Source organism: Coenobita brevimanus, chromosome 61, assembly GCF_032717465.1.
Source record: "Coenobita brevimanus isolate Jiangsu-jjx chromosome 61, ASM3271746v2, whole genome shotgun sequence".
NCBI lineage: Eukaryota > Metazoa > Arthropoda > Malacostraca > Decapoda > Coenobitidae > Coenobita > Coenobita brevimanus.
This window is the reverse complement of record NC_137014.1, coordinates 7267131-7288280: the sequence shown is the minus strand read 5'-3', so window position 1 is coordinate 7288280 and position 21150 is coordinate 7267131. Positions and strand designations below refer to the sequence as shown.

At 42.0% G+C, this 21150-nt stretch overlaps 1 protein-coding gene and 1 non-coding gene across 2 annotated transcripts; one reads left to right on the top strand and one right to left on the bottom strand.

The window, feature by feature from the left end:
- The first annotated feature begins 8621 nt into the window (after positions 1-8621).
- LOC145403613 (uncharacterized) lies at positions 8622-10550 on the top strand. The gene has a single exon (XM_080275290.1). The coding sequence runs from the start codon at positions 8622-8624 to the stop codon at positions 10548-10550; it is 1929 nt and encodes a 642-aa protein (XP_080131416.1).
- Positions 10551-15218: 4668 nt separating this feature from the next.
- On the bottom strand, positions 15219-15337 carry LOC145403875 (5S ribosomal RNA). The gene has a single exon (XR_013898069.1). It is a non-coding gene; the product is annotated as a 5S ribosomal RNA (ribosomal RNA).
- Between the last annotated feature and the right edge of the window lie 5813 nt (positions 15338-21150).

Here is a 21150-nt window from a genome sequence, read left to right as displayed (position 1 = left end):
CGGCACTTTTCACTGGAAAATGTTTTAATTTTTTTCACCACAGTGGCTCATACATGTTGGAGTGGGCCTGGTGAGAGAGGATAGCGTTTGGAAACTCCCTGTACTGTTGTTTGCAGATGATACTGTGTTGTTGAGTGAAGACGAAGGGGAGCTGCAAGGCTTGGTGGATGAGTTTGGGAGGGTGTGTAAGAAACGGAATCTAAAGGTGAATGTAGGGAAGAGTAAAGTGATGGTCTTTGAGAGAGGTGAAGTCAGTGAATGCACAGCGAGGTTGGATGGTGAGGAATTGGAAAATGTGAGTACGTTTAAGTACTTGGGTAGTGTGATGAGTAAGGATGGAGGTTTGGAGGGTGAAGTGCTTGAAAGGGTACAGCAGGGAAGAAAAGTTGCTGGTTCTTTGAAAGCAGTGATAAGAAACAGGAAAGTGAGCATGGAAGTGAAAAAGTTACTACATGACAGTATTGTGATACCAACTCTTAACGTATGGAAGTGAAGCTTGGATGTTGTTGGAAGGACACAAGTTAAGAGTGAGAGCAGTGGAAATGAGTTATTTAAGAGGAGCCTGTGGAGTCACATGGAGAGACAGGCTGATGAATGAGGATATAAAGGAGCGTTGTGGTGTGGATGTGGATGTGACAGGAAGCGTTATGAGGAACACACTGAGGTGGTTTGGCCATGTGGAGAGGATGGAGGGTGAAAGACTGACGAAGAGAGTGTATGTGAGTGAGGTGGAGGGGGTAAGAGGGAAGGGGAGGCCAAGGATGAGATGGAGGGATGGGGTGGAGAGGTATATGAGAGAGGGGGGTGTGAGTTGGAAGCAGGGCAGTGAAATGGCGAGGGACAGGGCGACCTGGAGGCGATTTGTTTATGGCCACCCCAAACGGGATTGAGGCATCTGGCAATAGATAGATAGATGGATAGGCTCATACACACCCAATTATCTGAAATCTACTTTAAAAATTTTACTTAATATAACTTAATAAAGAAATTAGGTTTCAGAGCTAAAATGCACGAATGTTACCAGATATTTCCCCTTCAGGTTGTCAATGTTTATATCTCGGTCAGCTGATGAGTGGTTGGCCAGTGTTAGCAGATATTTCCCCTTCAGATGGTCAACATGCTTTGACAGACTTCTGTTTTGCATAAATATTTATTTTGAGTAAAAAAAAAATGTATCTGCATTGTAAATCGATATTTATCCAAAACAAAAGTCCTTCACGGTGAGTTGTTAGGCTAGAGGCAAAACGCTTCTGCTAACTTTAAGAAATTTTCACTCTGAATCCTGATTTTCTATTAATAATTATATTAAGCACAAACTTTTGACTAAATTTCAAATAATTAGGTGTACAAACCTATATGGTGATAAAGATTTAAAATTTTCCAATTAAAATTGCAGATTCGGTCCAAGATTGCGTGTTTGTATCTTGGTCAGCTGATTAGTGGTTGGCTGACCTTGTTGTGCTCCATTCCTTGCTCATTTTCCTCTTTTTTCTTAGCTTTCTGATCTTCTATCATACCCTCTACATTCTCATCAACAACCGTCTCAACAACCATTCTTAGGGTTGTAGCCAGCAAAATACAGCTATTGTGTCAGTTATTATTATTGTTATTGCATTAGTGTTATTATTTTATGTACTGTGTATGTTAGTTATGTTGGTATAGGTAGCCCACATTCCAGAATGCTCTAGATTATCACAATAATTGCCAGACAATATTGGAGAATTAGGACAAAGTATGGTAATAGTCTGGGGAATGGTATGTGGGGCCGGACTTTTGCCATTCCCGGACTGGTCTATCCCCCCATTTAGTCCGGCAAATCGAGGGTCGAGCTTATTGTTAATCACAGATTTAAAATTGTGTTATACAGTAAAGCCTCACTACAATGGACTTCAGTTGACCAGAATTCGCCTTTATCGGAGTTGAGGAACTGGCCAGACTAAATTTATATACAGTATATCAGGAAAACTCTGACAAAGCTAGAAGTGGTCCGGACTGCCAGACCTCAGTCCAGAGCGACTGTATTGTCTGCGGTTTGTGTGTTCGTGCGTTGGTTGGTTGTGGGTTGGCATCATCACTATAGCCTCCATGCACTATGCCTCAGTCTGACCCACATCATTTCCCTGGAAGTCCCTGATATACTTCTTGAGGGTCACAAGTGATAAGTGAAATACACAGACAAAGAGAACATCTTTAGTTTGTAAGATTGTAAGTCATAAGGCGGATAAACTGTTTAAAATTAAGTTGTAACAACAGAGTATTTTCTTAATGCTAAATAATTAGAAAAGTGATCTACTTTAATAATAATATTAATATAAATTCAAGACACCAAGCATTTATCACACAGCATGAAAGGTACAAGGTACACCTCCAGTTCCCCTCCATGATTCAGCTCCTGCCAGTGAAGACAATCAGGAAGATAATTCACTGTTCATTGGCTGTGACCCTGAAGATAACAACTAATGATTTTGTAGGATTTCCACTGAAGGATCCTCCACCAGGTGCTGAATGATGATAAACACTTGGGAAGGTGGGAGAAGAGTCGGGTGAGTCAAGTGAGTTGGAATGGTTACGTAAGAAATATATATATTTTTTTATTATGAGTTTTATTGTGTCCAAGCCTTGCTTAAATTGTCTTGTTATGCAATAAATTATTTATGGTGGCATTTGAAAAAAGTTAAGAGGCAAATGGGATATTGCAACAAGTTAGAAGGAGCTGGTGGGGTGAAGCAGGATGGTGGCCATTACGCTTTTCATGTATGAAAATACAATAGCTGTGTTCCTGTGTGTGTTACATACTGTCCATCCATCCATCCATCATCCAATCCTACGTTTGCCCCATGAGGAGCGTAGGAGCCTGGGGCTAGGCAGTTGATCTCGACATTTAAGATGAGAGTGACCAGCCTCACTCATCCCTGAGTGGCATTACATGAGCAATCAACCCCAACCACCCCTTGGATATAAACCTTCACTGGCTCAATCTGAATGGAGCGCAATATTTACCCACTAAACCACCAGGTGCCAAAATTTGGTTATATGGTTACCACCCAGCCTAGTAAATGGCTTCCTAGTGTACAGGAAACCATTTGGCTTGTCACCCAGTGTAGAGTCACCCACAGGCAGAAGGAAAAGGAAAGGATGAAGGAAAGAGAGACAGAAGAGGGAGTGTAAAGTCACCCGTATAGCTAAAATTATAAGCGTTGTGCAGCAGACTGCTTATTGTATTATATGAGAGAATAACTTGGACTAAGAGGCAAATATGAGTGAATATTGCCGTGAGTCAGAAAGAACATACCTATTTACATGTAAACAAATAACGTGAGTTTGGTGATAATCAAGTTTGGTGTGGTATGGCCAGAATAAAGCAAATGCTAAACTTGGGTACCCACTGTACATATGTTATATCTTATAATTATTGTAGTGAATATATAATACAGTACTGCACAATACTGTGCCGCAGTGGTAGTGAAAACAGTTGGTGATGCCACAATGAAAAACTGATGGTGTGATCCAGATTAGTGTCTCATATGCTGTACTGTATTAGCAAAAGTTTGGGTTAGCAGAGGGAAGTCCAGATGTTGCTTTAATCGGAGTTTTGCTTTTTTCGGAGTGGCTTGGGTCCATTGTAGAAAGGTTTTACTGTATTATTGATCTAAAGTAAAAAAAAAAAAAAAAAAAAGACCAATGATGAGTATACACATGGTAACTGGTTAGTGACGATACACGTGGGTTGAGAGACATTGACTCCATGCAAACTGGAATGTCCACACTATTTAATCATCAAATACTTTACACAAATCATGAGAGCCACATAGGAGTCAGTGCCAGATAAGGGCACCCCAGATGTGAGGAGGATTACTGTATATATATTTATCTGTCTGTGTATCAGTCTGTATAACTGGCTATCAGTCTATCTGTGTACACTATATCTATCTATCTATGTTTTTGTGGTAGAAAAAAAGTGCCAGTATGCATTTAGTGTTTTCACCTGGAATCTTGCTGTCTCATCTTCGATTTGGTTTAAGCACTTTCATCCATATTAAATGTAATTACCGTTCTAGTGTGGGTACAGACACTTCCCATTCCAAATACCCTGCCAATATCTCTTCAATAACTTTCATGCATTTGCTTTTCTTTTTCATCAAGATGGCTCTGATGTTGTTTCCTCCACTGATAAAGCTTGAGTTTTTAACTATGACTTTTGCTGCTAACTCTACTCAAGATGTTTCTGAATCTTGTAGCTTTCCTTCTTACTGAAAATTAGCTCATCCAGTCCACCCAGAAATAAGATGACTCCTTCCATCCATCTTAACTACTGCCTAGTTGCTTTTGTGTCTTGCATTTTTAAAGTCTCTCAGTCATTTTTGAACAGGAGGATTTTGAGGCATCTTTCTTCTCATAACCCTTTTTACTCTCAGTATGTATTCTGTTGGCAGTCTTCATACATTCCTTTCAGATTCTTGGTCATCTAGCTGTTTGGATTTTGGTGAAATTTTTATTGTTATCCTAGGTATCTTGAAAGAGATTGACAGAGTCTGGCATAAAGTTTTAAGCTACAAACTTCCTTCTTACAGGTTAATCCTCTTTCAGTGTTTTACCTCATGTTTCTTTTCTGGTTGTTCTTTAGTTGCTGTTGTAGACAGCCACCATTCTTCCTCTAAAACTATTAATAATGGTGTTCCTTGGATGTGTGTTCTTTCACCACTTCTTTTTGTGTTTCTCAACAAAGACCATCCAAGTTGGGCATGTAGCCCTTTTTACTCATATGCTAATGACTTTGCACTTCACTTTTCTGGGTACATCTCACAGGGTCCATCACAACAGTCATTAACATAGTCATAGGATGAGGCTTTGTCATGCCTAGCTTGTCTTTTTACTTCATGCCGGAACAAAATACTCATTTCTAAAGCTTCAGAAACTCAAATCCATTGTCATTCTGCTCAGTGCAATCTTCCATGTGAATAACCCTTTATAATCAACACCACACAACTCAGTCCTTCCTCTCTCAGTATCCCTGGTGTGTCTTTCCCTTGTCATTCATCCTGGAAAGATCACATTAACTTTCTTCCAAATCAACTTTTCACAGGTTAGGTGTCCTAAGTTGACTGCATGCCTTCTTTAACTCTAGTTACTCTCAGTTCTGGTTACTCTGGAACTGCTTAGTCTTTCACAGTGCATATGAGCTTCATTCTTTTAAACACAGTGAGTCCAAACCTTTCAACATGATCTTTATTTGGGTTTTATCTAGATTTTTTTGTCTTTAAAGACATATTTGCAGGCTGTCATTTTTTTTTCTTTAAATGTGTACCCCACCCCGTAAAAAGAACTAACTAAAAAACCGAATAAAACGCCTCGGACCCGGACAGACCATATGTTGACGACTAAGGAACGGACAAAGGACATTCTTAGGGTGGGAACGTAGAATGTGAGAGGAGTGAATGATGAAGTGAAAGAGAGAGAGATTGTTCAGGTGCTTGAGGATGCAAAAGTGGATATATGTGGATTGACTGAAACTAAATGGAAAGGTGAAAGGGTAAGAGAATGGGAATATGGTTTAGGTATATGTGCGGGAGTCAATGAAAATGAGAGGGCAAGAGAGGGAGTATGTCTGATGATAAGCAAGAAGTGGAAGGAGAATATAAGAGAGTATGGAACAGTGGGTGCAAGGATTGTATGGGTGAGGATGAAAGTAGGTATACATGCGTGGGCAATTCTATGTGTGTATGCCCCGACAGAGGATCGAGTGGCAAGAGTGAAAGATGAGTTTTGGGTGAGTGTAGAAGCATGTATGGACAAGTTTGCGAGGAGCGAGAGAGTGCTGTTGATTGGAGACATGAATGGCAAAGTTGGGAATGTACGAGTGGATGGAGTGGTTGGTCATTGGGGTGTGCCAGCTGACGTAGATGGGAATGGAAGTGCTTTGGTGGACATCTGTGCTGGAAAAGGGTTGGCAATAGCCAACACCTACTTTCGGCATAAGATGATCCACCGGTACACATGGAGAGTAATGAGGAGGATGGATGGTGAACTTGTTGAACGAAAGGCAATGATAGACTACGTGTGTGTGGATGAGCGAATGAGAAGACAAGTGTTGGATGCAAGAGTGTGGAGAGGGTGGGGGAATGGAGTCTCGGACCATCACTTAGTGATGGCCAAGGTAGAGCTGCAAAGAAAGTGGTTGAGGAGACGAAGGGGAAGACAGGAGGAAGCAACTCCTGTGAGAAGAGTGGAGAAATTGCAAGACAGTGAGAAAATGACAGAGTATAAGAGCATAGTGGAAGAAAGATTGGGAAGGTATGAGCTAGAGCAGATGGAAGGGGTGGAAGACGTATGTAAGATCTTCACGGAAGAGATAGGCGCAGCGTGTGAGGCGGTTTGTGGAGTGAGGAGGAGATACAAGGGTGTGCAAGGGACAGCATGGTGGAATGATGAGGTGAAACGAGCTGTGGAACAAAAGAAGAAGGCATATAGTGAATGGTTAGCGAATAGAGGTAGGGGAGAAGATGAGAGAGAGAAGAGAGAGGTATATGTGAGCAGGAGAAGGGAGGTTAAGAGACTGGTGAAGGAGAGTAAAAAGAAAGTGGATGAAGAGTTTGGGAGGAATCTGAGTGTGAAATGGAGGGAGAGTTAGAAATTGTTTTGGAAGGAGGTAAAGAAAGTAAGGCAGTGTGAAAGGGGAAACAGGGGAGTGAAAGATAGGAATAATAGATTGTTGGTGGAGAAGAGAGAGAGACTGAGGAGATGGAAGGAGCACTTTGAGGATTTGTTGAATGTAGAGAGTGAGAGCAGTGCGAGTATAAGTGGTTGGGGAATGGCTGGGAGAAGAAGAGATGAGAGGAGGGAGGAAGAGATCAGTAGGGCGGAAGTAGTGGAAGCGATGAAGAAGATTAAGTTGGGAAAGGCCCCAGGAATTGATGGAGTGTGTGGTGAAATGCTTAGGTATGGGGGTGAGATTGTTGTGGAGTGGATATGAAAGTTGTGTAGATTGGCTTGGGAAGAGGGAAGGGTTCCAGAGGACTGGAAATCAGGTATAATTGTTCCTTTATACAAAGGAAAAGGGGAGAGAGAAGTATGTGGTAACCATAGGGGTATTTGCCTACTTAGTGTGACTGGTAAAATATATGGTAGAATACTCACTGATAGGGTTAGGCATATGACAGAGGAGCTAGTTGGAGAAGAACAAGGGGGATTTAGGAAGGGAAAAGGGTGTGTAGATCAGATATTTGTTCTAAGATGTTTAGTGGAGAAGTATCTAGAGAAGAGAAGGAAAGTGTATGCTGCCTTCATGGACTTGGAGAAAGCTTATGACAGAATAGATAGGCAAGGTATGTGGAAGGTATTAAGAATATATGGAATGGAGGGGAAATTGTTGAGTGCTGTGAAGAGTATGTATGAGGGAGCTAGGGCTGCGGTGCGAGTGGATGGTGAGCTGAGTGAGTTCTTTGATCTCAATGTGGGACTGAAACAGGGTTGTGTGATGTCTCCATGGCTGTTTAATATATACATGGATGGGGTTGTAAAGGAGGTGCAAGGTAGGGCAGTGGATGTGGGGGTGGCTCTAATGAATGAGGGTGAGATTTGGAAGCTTCCGGTGTTGCTGTTTGCTGATGATACAGTACTGTTGAGTGAAGATGAATGGGAGTTGCAAGGTTTGGTGAATGAATTTGGGACAGTGTGTAGAAGGAGGAATCTGAAAGTTAATGTAAACAAAAGTAGAATTATGGTGTTTGAGAGGAATGAACTCACAGAGTGTGCAGTGAGGTTGGATGGTGAGGATATGGAGAATGTGTGTGCATTCAAGTACTTGGGTAGTGTGATGAGTAGGGATGGAACTTTGGGGGATGAAGTGCGTGAAAGGGTACAGCAGGGAAGGAATGTTGTTGGTACACTGAAAGCAGTGATGAGAAATAGGGAGGTGAGTATGGAAGTTGAAGAAGTCACTGCATGATAGTATTGTGATCCCTACCCTGACGTATGGAAGCGAGGCATGGACCTTGCAAGAGGGGAACAAGTCAAGAGTGAGAGCAGTGGAAATGAGTTACTTGAGAGGAGCATGTGGAGTGACGTTGAGGGACAGGTTGACGAATGAAGAAATGAAGGAACGCTGTGGGGTGGATGTGGATGTGGTTGAGAAGATTAGGAGAAATACACTGAGGTGGTTTGGACATGTGAAGAGAATGGAGAATGAAAGACTGACTAAGAGGGTGTATGTAGGTGAGGTGGAGGGAGGGAGACGGAGAGGTAGACCGAGGATGAGGTGGAGGGATGGAGTTGATAGGTATATGAGGGAGAGGGGGGTGAGTTGGGGGGAGAGTAGTCAAATGGTGGGTGACAGAGCGACTTGGAGGCGTTTTGTCTGCGGCCACCCTTTGCGGGATTAGGGTGTCGGGCTATAGATAGATAGATAGACTATACTCAAACATTATTCTCATTCCTGCTCTCTGCTAAAATTGCTTCAAACTTGCTAATTTAGGTTTGGCACAAGTATGTAAGGCAGAACTATAATAAATTGTAAACTGTATTTGTCTTTTACTGGCACTTATGAAATGTGATTATTCCAGGCTTATTTTGTGTTAATTTTGTATCAGTCATTAATATCTGCTCATATTTCTTCAGCACCTGGTATGGACAAGGGAGGATCAGCTCAGAGTGCAGCCATGGAGGCATTAGCCAAGCTGGGTCCAGATATTGACTTTGCTCTTCTGGCCAAGATGGGAGTGACATTGGACCCAGTTCTGACCAAACAGCTGCGACCAGACCTGGATGTGAAGATGATGACCAGCAAGGGAGAGGCCTCGCATTCGTATTCTTCCCCACACTCATCACATCCAGCCTCACATCCCCTCTCTCATTCACCAGGTCACCCTGCCCAGCATATGAGCAAGTCCGATGCTGCCTATTTAGCCAAGCTACAAGAGGCCAGCCTGGCCAGTGCAAATGCACTTGCTAAGCTGGATCCTACTCTGTTAGCCAAGCTGGACCAGACAACACTGGCCCAGTTGTCCAAGCTTGACCCTGCTACTCTTGCCAAGCTAGACCACAACATGTTGGCTCAACTGGCAAAGGTGGATGCTTCTGCTGCAGCTGTCTCCATGTCAATGAGCAAGGCTGATCAGGCCATGTTGCAACAACTAGCCAAGTTGGACCCTCACACACTATCCAAAATTGACCCTCAGACTCTTACTCAGTTGGCTAAGATTGATCCAATGATCCTGGCCAAGATGGATCAAGCAACACTGGGTCAGCTTGCTAAGCTGGACCCACATACCCTAGCTAAAATGGACCAAGCCATGTTGGCCCAGCTGGTTCGGCATGATGCCCAGATGCAGGCACATACCCGAGCAGCCCTCAGCAAGATGGATTCTGCCACCCTGGCCCAGTTGTCTAAAATGGATCCTCACCTTCTGTCCAAGCTAGACCCTAACACCCTTGCCCAACTGGCCAAACTGGATGCACATACTCTTTCCAAGGTAGATTCCACCACTCTGTCCCAGCTGGCCTCCATGGATGCTGTAGCTATGGCCCAGCTGTCCAAGATGGACCCTCACTCCCTCTCCAAGATTGATCAAGCTACATTAGCCCAACTTGCTAAAATGGACCCACATGCCCTGTCCAAGATGGACCCTGCCATGCTAAATCAGTTAGCTAAGTTGGACCAGCAGGCCATGAACAAAATGAACAATGCAGCACTGGCACAGCTTTCTAAAATGGATCCTCACAACCTTTCAAAGAAGGATGTGTCTTCCCTCAACCACTTGATGAAGATGGATCCTCACACTCTGAGCAAGATGGACCCAGGTATCTTGGCACAACTGTCTAAGCTAGAAGCTCAAGCCAAGATGGATCCTACTGCCCTGGCCCAGCTTGCTAAGCTGGATGTCCATGCCAAGATGGACCCCAACTCACTTGCCCAGCTGGCTAAGCTTGACCAGCAAATCAAGATGGATCCATTGACTTTGGTCCAGCTTTCTAAGTTAGACCCTATTGCTAAGATGGATGTCAACACTTTGGCTCAACTTTCCAAGCTTGATGCCCATGCCATGGTCAAACTTGATGCTCAGCTGGCACAGTTGTCAAAGCTGGACACCCATACACTATCTAAACTTGATGTTAACACACTGGCCCAGCTTGTTAAATTAGATCCTCACCTGCTGACTAAGCTAGACTCCAATGCCCTAGCACAGCTAACAAAGTTAGAGGCACAGCAGATGCAGGCAGCAGCAGCTGCAGCAGGTTTGTCAAAAGCTGATTTAGCTGAACTTCGGAAGATTGAGGCAGAGGCTCTTGCCCGTTTGCAGCCAAGTGATCTTGATGCATCTCTCCTGAGTCCATCTGCTGCTGGGCTGACCACCACCACTTCCAGTTCAACCAGTGCCCATGGCATGTCCAAGTACCAGCAACTTTTAGCAGTGATACAGGAAATAGGAAAGGACATCCGCCCTACATATGCAGGCAGTAAGAGTAGTGCTGAACGACTGAAGCACGGGATCGTCCATGCCCGCATCCTAGTTAGAGAGTGCCTCATTGAGACTGAACGTGCTGCTCGCACATAAGATATTGAATGTGCTGCTCACACATTGGGAGCAGCAGCAGTGGGCATGCTAAGTGAGAATTGCTGATTATGTTATGTGGTGTACTGAAACATGGTAAAAGTATAATGAGCCACTGTAGCTCTGAATTTTAATGCAGATTTAGTATGTCAGATGAAATGTGAACTGTAGCTAAGTGTCACCTTATGTATAAGGACTTAAGACTTGCACTGAAAATGGAAGAAATTCGTAAGATCATTATGTACACATTTACGTTCAGCACTGATATGACATAATGGTAAAATTATATGAACAGAGATGCCAGTTCTCCTAACCTAGATTCATCACTGGGCAGATTTTTAAGTGGGTTCAGTGGTGGTCTTTTCATGTGATATCACATGTTTGCATTATTTTGGAGTTCCCTTGATGGCATATACAGACTTTCTCACTCAGAAACATACACAACAACACAATTTCTACATGCACTTCTTGCCCTACAGCTGCAATAACACAATTTCCACATGCACTTCTCACACTACAGTACAGAAGTCTTCCTTATTTTTACCCATGCATGAAAATTTGGGTGGAAGCTGGTCATTTCTTCAGATTTATAAAGTAGAACTCCTTGAGCATAAGAAGCAGGTGCCCTTCAGGAAGCCATAAAACTTGGGTTGAATGTGTACAGTAGAACTGCCCATGTGTCAGGCATGTGCAAGCTGGCCATTACAGTGCATATATGCTGTAAATTAATAGTAGATGGTGGTTACCATCATCCACTCACTTGACGTAGTGCTGCCTATTTCTTCCTTCCATTTAGCATTCTGTTTCTGTGCCAGGTCACCTCTCTTCCAACTTTTCCCTTTCCATCCTGTCACTTTTTATTGCTCTTCTTTCCACTTCAGATGGCTCTGTACAGATTGACAAGTCTAATGGTTTCCTGCAGCTCAAGAAACCATTTACAACACTGGATGGTAACCATATAACTGGATCACTGGGTGAAGGGGAGCCTACTATGGTGCCCCTGTTATCTGGATGGAGAGATGCGAATGCAGCATGCACCTAGGAACCAAACCTCCATGTTTTTTCCCATGATATAGCATGCTGCGGCGAGGCACTATCAGTGAAAAGAGAACATCAGTTCACTGCCTGGCACAGCCCTGCAGGGATAGTTCCTTGCCTGCGGTTATTGGTCAGTCTGCCTAACCAGACAGACTGGGGTTGATCAACAAGAACAACAAAAACAACAACTTACTGTAAATACAGTTCAATCATCCCTGTGCATCCGTGGAACAAATGCCCGCATTCCTACCTTACCTGCAAATTGGTCCTGGAAAAAAAAAAAAAAAAATGAAAGCAGGGAAAATACCAAGCACAGTATTAAAAAAAAAAAAAAAAAAAAAAAGGCAGCCACAGATCATAACTTGCAGCTAGTTATGTAACACAAAGGAAACAGCCTGGCAGAATTAAAAAAAAAACAAAAAAAACATTCAGTATCCACCAAGAAGTTGTGAGGGAAAATAATTTTGCATTAAGCTATTTGCTTACAGTGGAATTATGTGAGTTTACAGATCTTTCGTAACCACTTTGAGTTTGCCAGCAGGCAATCATCTGACTTCATGTACAATTTACTGATGGTTGTGTGATGCAACCATTCCATGCTCCATGTGTGTGCATAATTACTCAGAGAATGTCTAGTTCCCTGTTTATTTATGATGTATTTATAATAATACTGAAAAGGGCACGACTCAGTGACAGCTCGCATACCCCTGTAGCAACACTTATATCTGCATATGCATCTCAAGCACACTTTTGATAAATAACATTACCTTAGACAAGCCATAGGTGGTTGGTTTCTTGTTAACTAGCTGGGGTATAGTTAGGTTAAAATGACTGATTGGTAGGTGGTGGCGACCATCATCCACTCACTTGATGTAGTGCTGCCTACTTCTTCCTTAGCCTTTACCATTCTTTTTCTGTGCCTGCCCTCCTTTCTTCCTATTTCTCCCATCTTTCCTGTCACTTCTTATTGCTTTTCTTTCCCCTACAGGTGGCTTTACATCGAGTGACAAGCCAAATGGTTTCATGTAAGCCAAGAAACCATTTGCAACGCTGGGTGGTAACCATATAACCAGAACATACGTGCTCCCTACGTGTCAGCAAGTGGTTTGGTGGAGGGTTAGTGCCCCTCCCCGTAAAACAAATAACTCAAAGTCAAATGACCACCCCTTATGGGATTATGGCATCTGGCAATAGATACATAGATAGATGAAATGAGAAAATGACCGATGAGTAGCTGCTAATGGACGCATTAGGACCAAGGAATGTCGGATCGTTGAATCCATCTATATGAATTTTACTCTTTGCTTGCATCACCCCCTCACAAACATCACCCATTCTCAAGGGGTCTTACAACCTAGTCCTTGCAAGTGTTCTGGGCCGACTGTATATGATGTGGTCAGTGATAGATATCTATGAATGAATTATGATAATCACCAACTGTACAACAGATATATTAGCATTAAGTGAGGGTGATGCCCTGTTTGTTGATTCATTGTAGATCATTATTGTAATGCTTTTATTACTTACATGTTTTTTGGTAGGTGGGGGCGCTCTCCATTCTCACTCGATGTTGCGCTTCTTTGGGTGCCTACCCTTTCCTCTCTTCCTTCCCTTTTTTGTCTTTATTTCCCTCATTTTTTCCTCTTCTTTGTGCCTGCGGGTGACTCTACACTTCTTCTCCTGTCTTTCTTTCCTTCATTCTTTCCTCTTCCTTCTGCCTATGGGTAACTCTGCTGAGTGACAAGCCAAGTGGTCTTCTGTACACCAGGAAACCTTTTACTATGCACCTGGTGGTTTAGTGAGTAATTAAGGTGCTTCAATCGGATTGAGCCTGTGTAGCTTTATATCCAATGGGTGGCTGGGGTTTATTGCTCACTTATTGCCACTCAGGGATGAGTGAGGCTGGTCACTCTCATTTTATATGTCAGGACCAGCTTGCCTAGCCCCGGGCTCCTATGCTCCTCATGGGGCACCATAGGATTGGATGATGGATGGATGGATGGATGGCTGTTTTTGTGCATTGTAAAGTACATAGTTGAACTGAACACTTTTATTATTAAGTGTTTGGTGTGTAAAGTTATATGTTTTTTAGCATATAATTATATATATATTTGCAGTCTATGCATATTGTGCTGTGAAGACCATTACAGTACTGTATATGATTAAAATAGGTTTTAACATCAACTAAAATTAATCAGCACCCTAATAACATATTATTGGATTATTAGAATTTGATTTAGAACCACTCCTATATGCATAATTGTTAAATCTGCAGAAATTTCTTTTGTGTATAATTTACAATGTCTCCTTAATCTTGTGACATGTCATAATATTGTGTAATTACTTGGGTCATGTTACTGACCTACCACTAATACAGTAAACTCTCAGTTATCCATCAGTGCATCATCCTTCAGGTGTAAATATCTATCACAGCATGTGGGGCTGAATATTTGAATTTCCGCAGGAAGCCCCAAATCGAAATCTGTGCCACTAGTCGGGAGAGTCCCGCCACTAAAATGATTCAGCACCATGAGCTCACCACCAGTCGACTGTTGCGAATCTCTTCATCAAAATCCTGCTTTTGATGTTGCCAAAGTTGGCAAGTTTCATTTTAAATTGTAACCTGTATGTTGGTTTCTTTTGTTTTCTTCTCAGGTTTGACATTATATACTTCATGTATATCCCTCGTCCTCAGCACGTTTCATACTCATTTTCCTTGTGTATCATGTCCCAAAATGGATGACAGCATGTCAGTTCCCTCTCTCCCCTCCCTCAAGGCTGCTGCTTCATACTTTTTCTCAAGCACTGTAACACTATCATGGCAGCCGTGCATACAGTGGAGTTCATTGCAGTTTTTTTTTGTCATCTTTGTCCTGCATGTTTTGCTGGCCTCATGCCTTCTGCTGCCATATCTTACTAAGGCACCTCCATCAACCAAGCACCCCAGGAAGAAATGGGGGATTGTTGGGAATCTGAATGAGGAATGGATAGGGAGCCAGGCAGTTGAGTTTTTGGCATCTCTCATATGGCTTTGCAGGACATCACGAAGGCACAAGAACAAATCTTGCAGTTCGGGACTAAATATGGGCAGACATCTCAATATCATGAATGGAAAGTGATGGCCAGACCCAAACACCAGAATTCAGACTGGGCAGTTCTGAAATAGTACCATGAGCAATGGAGCAGTGGTTTCATGATGTGGGTGGTGGAGCTCATGGATGCGGCGGTGAAGTTTGCACGACACCTGGCTATAACTGCCACTAACCACATGGGATTTACTACTGGTATATTAAGAAATATTCCTGGTACTATCTGGTAAGTTTATTCCCTCTAACATCTTTTTTTATTTCTATTACTCATGCCTCGTCAATCTTTCTCCTCATGCATGATTAGGTCTTCCTATCGTCTTTCTTCCTGCCTTGCCCTACGTAACTCTTCTTCCAGATGTTGGGTGTACAGTGTGCGTACAGTACAGTGCCATTTTATCATGCTTATTTCAGTATTCATTTTCATTCATTCATTGCCAGACGCCATGTATCCCAAACAGGGTGGCCAAGGGCTTAGAGTTAATTGTTTTACAGGGAGGGGCACTAATCCTCCACCAACCCCACTTGACACGTAGGGAGAACGTTATGCCAACAGCATCTGGTGTTCCCAGGCGGTCACCCATCCAAGTACTAACCAGACCCAACGTTGCTTATCTTCGCTGATCGGACGGGAAGCGGTGTACTCAACGTGGTATGGCCATTGGGTATTCAGTATTCATGGGTATTTTTTTTTTAACATTTATATAGTACAGTTACAGGGTTTTATGGGGAGTTAGACCCCCTTGGCTGGTTTTGGGGAGGGTAATGTGTCAACTTCTTTCATTACATCATCTTCCGATAACCCCTGGGATGCTACGCACTGGATAATTGAGGTTACTGTATTGTAGTTTATCTTAAATGTTGTAAAAAATAAATTGTAGCTATATTCTCTTAGCTAGTAGGTGTTTTTGCTGGATAACATTTGGTAGAGTACTTTGCTGTGAATTCTGTACCAGCATGCTAATTACAGTGTGAGCATAGCAATACTAAGCTGTATTACCTGTGTTGACATACAGTATTATGTGGAAGAGTGAACAAAAAGGTATATTTTAGCACAATCTCTGAATCTCTGTTTTTGTTGGTTTACTAGGGGGAAAAAGATGGGATGATTTACTAGAGCAGATTGTGTTATTTAGTGCACCCTGGGATGGAGCTACAGTTGGGTCAAATAAACGGATCATATGATTAAGAAGAGGTGTTAAAAGTGTATAATGGTTAATGGGGGAAAAAACGTGTTTTTGGTGTCTCTTGTGTTGGTGGAAGAGATATACTGCTCATTCATCTTTCAGACCATTTTAGTAAGGTAATTATAAACTGCTTTAGGCATCATCCAATGCTTTAGGCAAGTAAGATTTTTTTTATTTTTTATTTTTTTGATGAGATGCACTGTGTGTGTTAAATTATTTTGCTCCATTTTTCTTTGGTCATGAGATGCATTTTTGTCATGTTACTGCTCTAATGATAATAGTTTTCATTTTTTTTTTTTTTTTAATGTGTCTGACTCTGGGCAAAGGCTTCACAACCTGCTCCCAAGGCCCAGTAGTCCTCCTACATACCATACACCTCCACATGTCAGAGACTGTTGTTTGAGTCTTATCTGTCGTAAATCAACATACTGTACAATATCTTGAGTTGAGTAAATGCATGGTATCCTTGGTATAGAATTAACTGGCAGTCTTAGCTTCTCTGATTTTTTGTGCTGCATAGTTCACTGGCCAAAACTGTACATGTGGTAGCTAACTTTACCCTCTCCTGCATTAATTAATCAGGAAGGAAAGGGAATTGATCTTAGTAGTTGTGTGTGTTGAAAACAAACTAGAGTAGTGTAATTTAATGGATAGATAATAGACCTGTCAGTCATATTGCAAACCTTGTTCAGCTTGCACATGGTATCACTAATCTTCAAAAGGCTCAGTTTTGTAGAGATATGTAGATGCTTCAATTTATTGTCCAGACGTACAGTATTTTTACAAAAAATAATTGATGACAAACTGTATGAACTTTTTTGTACTAGTAAAATATAAATAATGCAGAATGGTGCATAGTGCTATATGTAAATGTATAAATTTTCCTGGTTGTGCAGGTTAGTATGTACACAGCTGGATGCAGTTCTTTATGTTTTCAGTGGGGAACTGTCTAAACATCATCTGGTGCTTGCTTGTGCAACTTTGTCCCTCCATATTCTGCATTGTCAACAACATATGTAAAAAATTATAAATACATTGGAATAGGGCTATGAGGTCTGTATTTATGTTGACAATGCTACAACTAATGTCTTCTATAGACGGGAAGCTAAATCTTGTGTCACAACCAACAAATTACTTCCCACCAGTAGCTGAAAGCTGATAAAAACAAAGATATCAGTGAGTTGTTTGATTTATAACAAAATGCAAGGATCAGCTTGAAATTTGACTCTATTTACATGTGACTGAGTTTCCTGAAAGAGCAATGATTGTCAGCAAGGCTAGCTTTATTTACGTGTGGTTGACTATGCTGACAGAGCAATCATTGTGTGCAAGGTTGATTCTGTTCAAGTCTATTTACAAGATACACGTGGCTGAGTTTCCTGACAGTGTGATCATTGTATGCATGGTTGGTTCACTTGAACTTTCATCAGTTCCAAATCAAACCAAATTCAGAACAAAATTGAATTTATCAAACGTTCTCCCTACGTGTCAAGTGGGGTTGGTGGAGGATTAGTGCCCCTCCCTGTAAAACGATTAACTCAAGCCCTTGGCCACCCCGTTTGGGATACATGGCGTCTGGCAATGAATGAATGAATGAATGAATTCAAATCAAATTCAAAAGAGCTGATACCTGTACCCATCATCAAGTCCAATTCACTTCGGCCCATGCCTTTTTGCAGTTCACTTCAATTCCATTTCATTCAGTTACTACTCTTTCCTGCATATTACATCTACTACTGAATATTGATACCTGGAATAATTATAATCTTTAATAGGCCATATTATTTTTATTTTCACAATGATCATGTATAAAAAAAAATTACCTGTGTTCTAAATTAGTTTTATTTACCAATTCCCAAGTTATTTTTATTTACCAGTTTCCATTTTATTTGAAAGTTCATATTACTGATTAATATTTTATTGTTTTATTAATCATAGTTTTTGTAAGTTACAACTAAAGGGCCCCATACAGTCAGTCATTACTGCACCATCATGGTGGTTATGCAATAATTGGTCTTGTACATACACTATAAGCTAACAAGATTGTGCAATCTTCAATTGGCATGTGTGGTGTACTTCTTAATGATGATTGCTGAGGCTGCATGTGTAACAATAATTCTTGCTCTAGAGCAGTGATGTAGCTAGAGGTGTGGCCAGCTAGGGTGGCACTGGCCTTCTCTGAAATATGACTGGCCAGTCCACCCCAAATATCTGAGGGAATATCCCCAGCTTCTCCAAAAGAGATCTCCTTGAGCCACCCTGTAACTAGCCTTGGCTAAGCCTTGGTCACCCAATTTTTAAAATCCGAGTTGCGCCCATGATTCAGAGACCACAGAGACCAGAAGAAAAGTTGAGGGTCCATGAAGGGCTGGCATAAGAAAAGAAGAAAATTCACACATGAGACTCTTTACAGGACCATGATTTCACAAACATTCCCATACACTGTTGAGCATGATTGTGCAAGCCTCATGACTGACAAGGAAATATCAAACCAAGTCAGAGTTGCCAAATCTGCGGTTTACCTGCCCAATTGGGCTACTTTCGAAGTGTGTGCCGCAGGCTGAAATAGTGACGCCAAGACTGGCGCCAGTAATTCATTCAGATATTTGGTTTTTTTACTATGAGACTCGCCACAAACATGTCACTTTGAGTCCTTTTCCAGACAATGCAGGCATAGATATTCAAACTACAGATTGCATTTAAATCTGGTCCCAGGAGTGACGATGTGACTATAGTCGTGGCCCTTAACTCTCAGGTTGTCATTATCGTACCCTGGCAACCTACCTGTCAACTGTGCTTCCGATTTCATGTACTATATGATATGCCTGTGATTCATGTATAATATGTTCGTGTAAAATAATATTAGTGTATAACTGTGAATAATAATATGATTTATGTATGATACGAAATTGGAAGCACAGTTGATGGGTAGGTTGCCAGGGTACGATAATGACAACCTCAGAGTCGTGTCGTGACTAGAGTAAGTTGTCTTATGAGTGTGTGGACAGTGTGATATTCCCTCAGACCCTCACCCTCCCTGGGCTCCCTCTGTGACCAAACTGAAGTTTGATCAAGAATGATCCACGCAACAGAATGGGTCATGAAATGTTAAAGGCAATTCTTTACACACAAAACAGTATGCGCTGTCACAGAAGTGACAGCGAAGACAAAAAATGCAGTTGTCATAGCTTTCATCCTAGCAGCAGCATGCTGAGAGCAGTGCTAAATAGTTCATATTATGATCATCGTTAGGCGTCAGAATGGTTATACAGTATTCTGATTATGAAGAATTCACGGATTTAAGTTCTGATACTAATTTTCACTTGAAATATCTTTTAATCCATACTGGCAGTCATCCTTAACCCGCCCCATCCTGACCACTTTTCCACCACTAACTCCCCCCAACCCCAACCATTTTTGGAAATTTTTTTTTTGGCTCAAACCTCCGCTTTTCGTGAGAAACATCGAAAATTCATAGAGAAATCGCTCACCTGAGGTTTAAAATACTCAATACAGGTAGGAGTACCTCCTTACCTTACTGGGTTTTCTAACAGGCTGGCACCAAAGAAAACGAGTTCTTTGGGAGGATAATTATTTCACACCTCTCATAAATGGTATTTATTTATTTACTTGGTACGAATTTATATGTAGTACGAGAGTATGTTGGTTTTCAAGCAGTAATATAGGCATTATAAGCATTGTTTCACTCACTAACTCATCACCATACCTGACCTTTTTTTGCCTCATTACCTGATCATCATTTCTGACTGGTCCTTTCTCTAATGCTATGTAAAGTTTGTCCTCCACATTGTCATTGATTGGGGAATCACTCTTGCCCTGAATTTCGTACCGTGGCATGACATGGCTTTACTGGCCAGGTCACTGATAACAGGTGAATTGCTGAGACAATGGTGTGCAGGGGGGGGAGGAGGTCATGCTGGGTAAGGCATTGTCCCTGCCTGGCATCTTGTAGAGGAAGGTGTCACGTGTATACGTATCAAAAATCACTCACGAAAATTGAAAATTGTGCAAATTAGGAACCTTGCAATTGATTCGCGTTTATGTACGTCGACGGGATTGGCAGTGACAAAACGTGTGGACGTTAAAGAACGTCGACGGAACGCCACAGGTTAACCTTGAAACCATAGTGCACATTAATTTTAGTGAAAAGTGGGGTTGGTGGAAGATTAGTGCCCCTCCCCGTAAAACAATTAACTCTAAGCCCTTGGCCACCCCGTTTGGGATACATGGCATCTGGCAATGAGTGAGAGAGAGACATATTGCTCCAACTATCGCATTTCACGTTCTAAGTTTTTTTTTTTTTTAACCCTTTAACCGCGGGTGTCATTCCAGAATGACATTGCAAAAACTGGACCAAACCGCGGGTGTCATTCTCGAATGTTTGTGAATATTTTGAATACCCCGCGTTTTTTCCGTGCGCCAATTGTTTCAAGGGAGAGTAGCTATTAAGTTCTTTCACTCCAGCCGACCCCCCACCTCCCTCCTCCCCCCCCTGGGGCCCCACCTCCAACCCACTGGGCCCCCCACCCCACCCCGGACCAAACACGCATCAGTATCTGTCCAGCTGTGTGAGCGACAACACTGCTGATGTGGAAGTGAAGTGCAGGCAATTACAGTGCCTTTTACCTGCCTCAGTGAACACAGAGTGGGTGTTTATCGTATGAGCAGTGTTCATATATGTTTATAGTATTATTATCAGAATGAGGTTGGCATTTGGTAATGGTGTGTGAGCGAAAAATAGTGATTACAACACCGCTGATATGGCAGTGAAGTGCGGGCAATTAGTGTCTTTTACCTGCCTCAGTGAACACAGAGTGGGTGTTTATCGTATGTGCAGTGTTCATATATGTTTATAGTATTATTATCAGAATGAGGTTGGCATTTGGTAATGGTGTGTGAGCGAAAAATAGTGATTACAACACCGCTGATGTGGCAGTGAAGTGCGGGTAATGACAGTGCCTTTTACCTGCCTCAGTGACCACAGAGTGGGTGTTTATCGTATGTGCAGTGTTCATATAAGTTTATAGTATTATTATCAGAATGAGGTTGGCATTTGGTAATGGTGATGAGCGAAGGTAATGGTGTGTGAGCGAAAAATAGTGATTTTAGATCGCTCACTTCTAATGGCACTGCCCATCCAGTGATAGTCAACGAAATCATGAAACCTACATCATTCCAAAGCCGAAGGTTAGTACTTTCTAATGGTACCTTATTTTTCGCTCGATTTATTCTGTGCAGAGTTACTGAAAGTGACAGTGATATACAGTGATG

Coding starts and splice junctions, on each gene's coding strand:
- LOC145403613 (XM_080275290.1), top strand. CDS start 8,622: ATGGACAAGGGAGGATCAGCTCAGAGTGCAGCCATGGAGGCATTAGCC.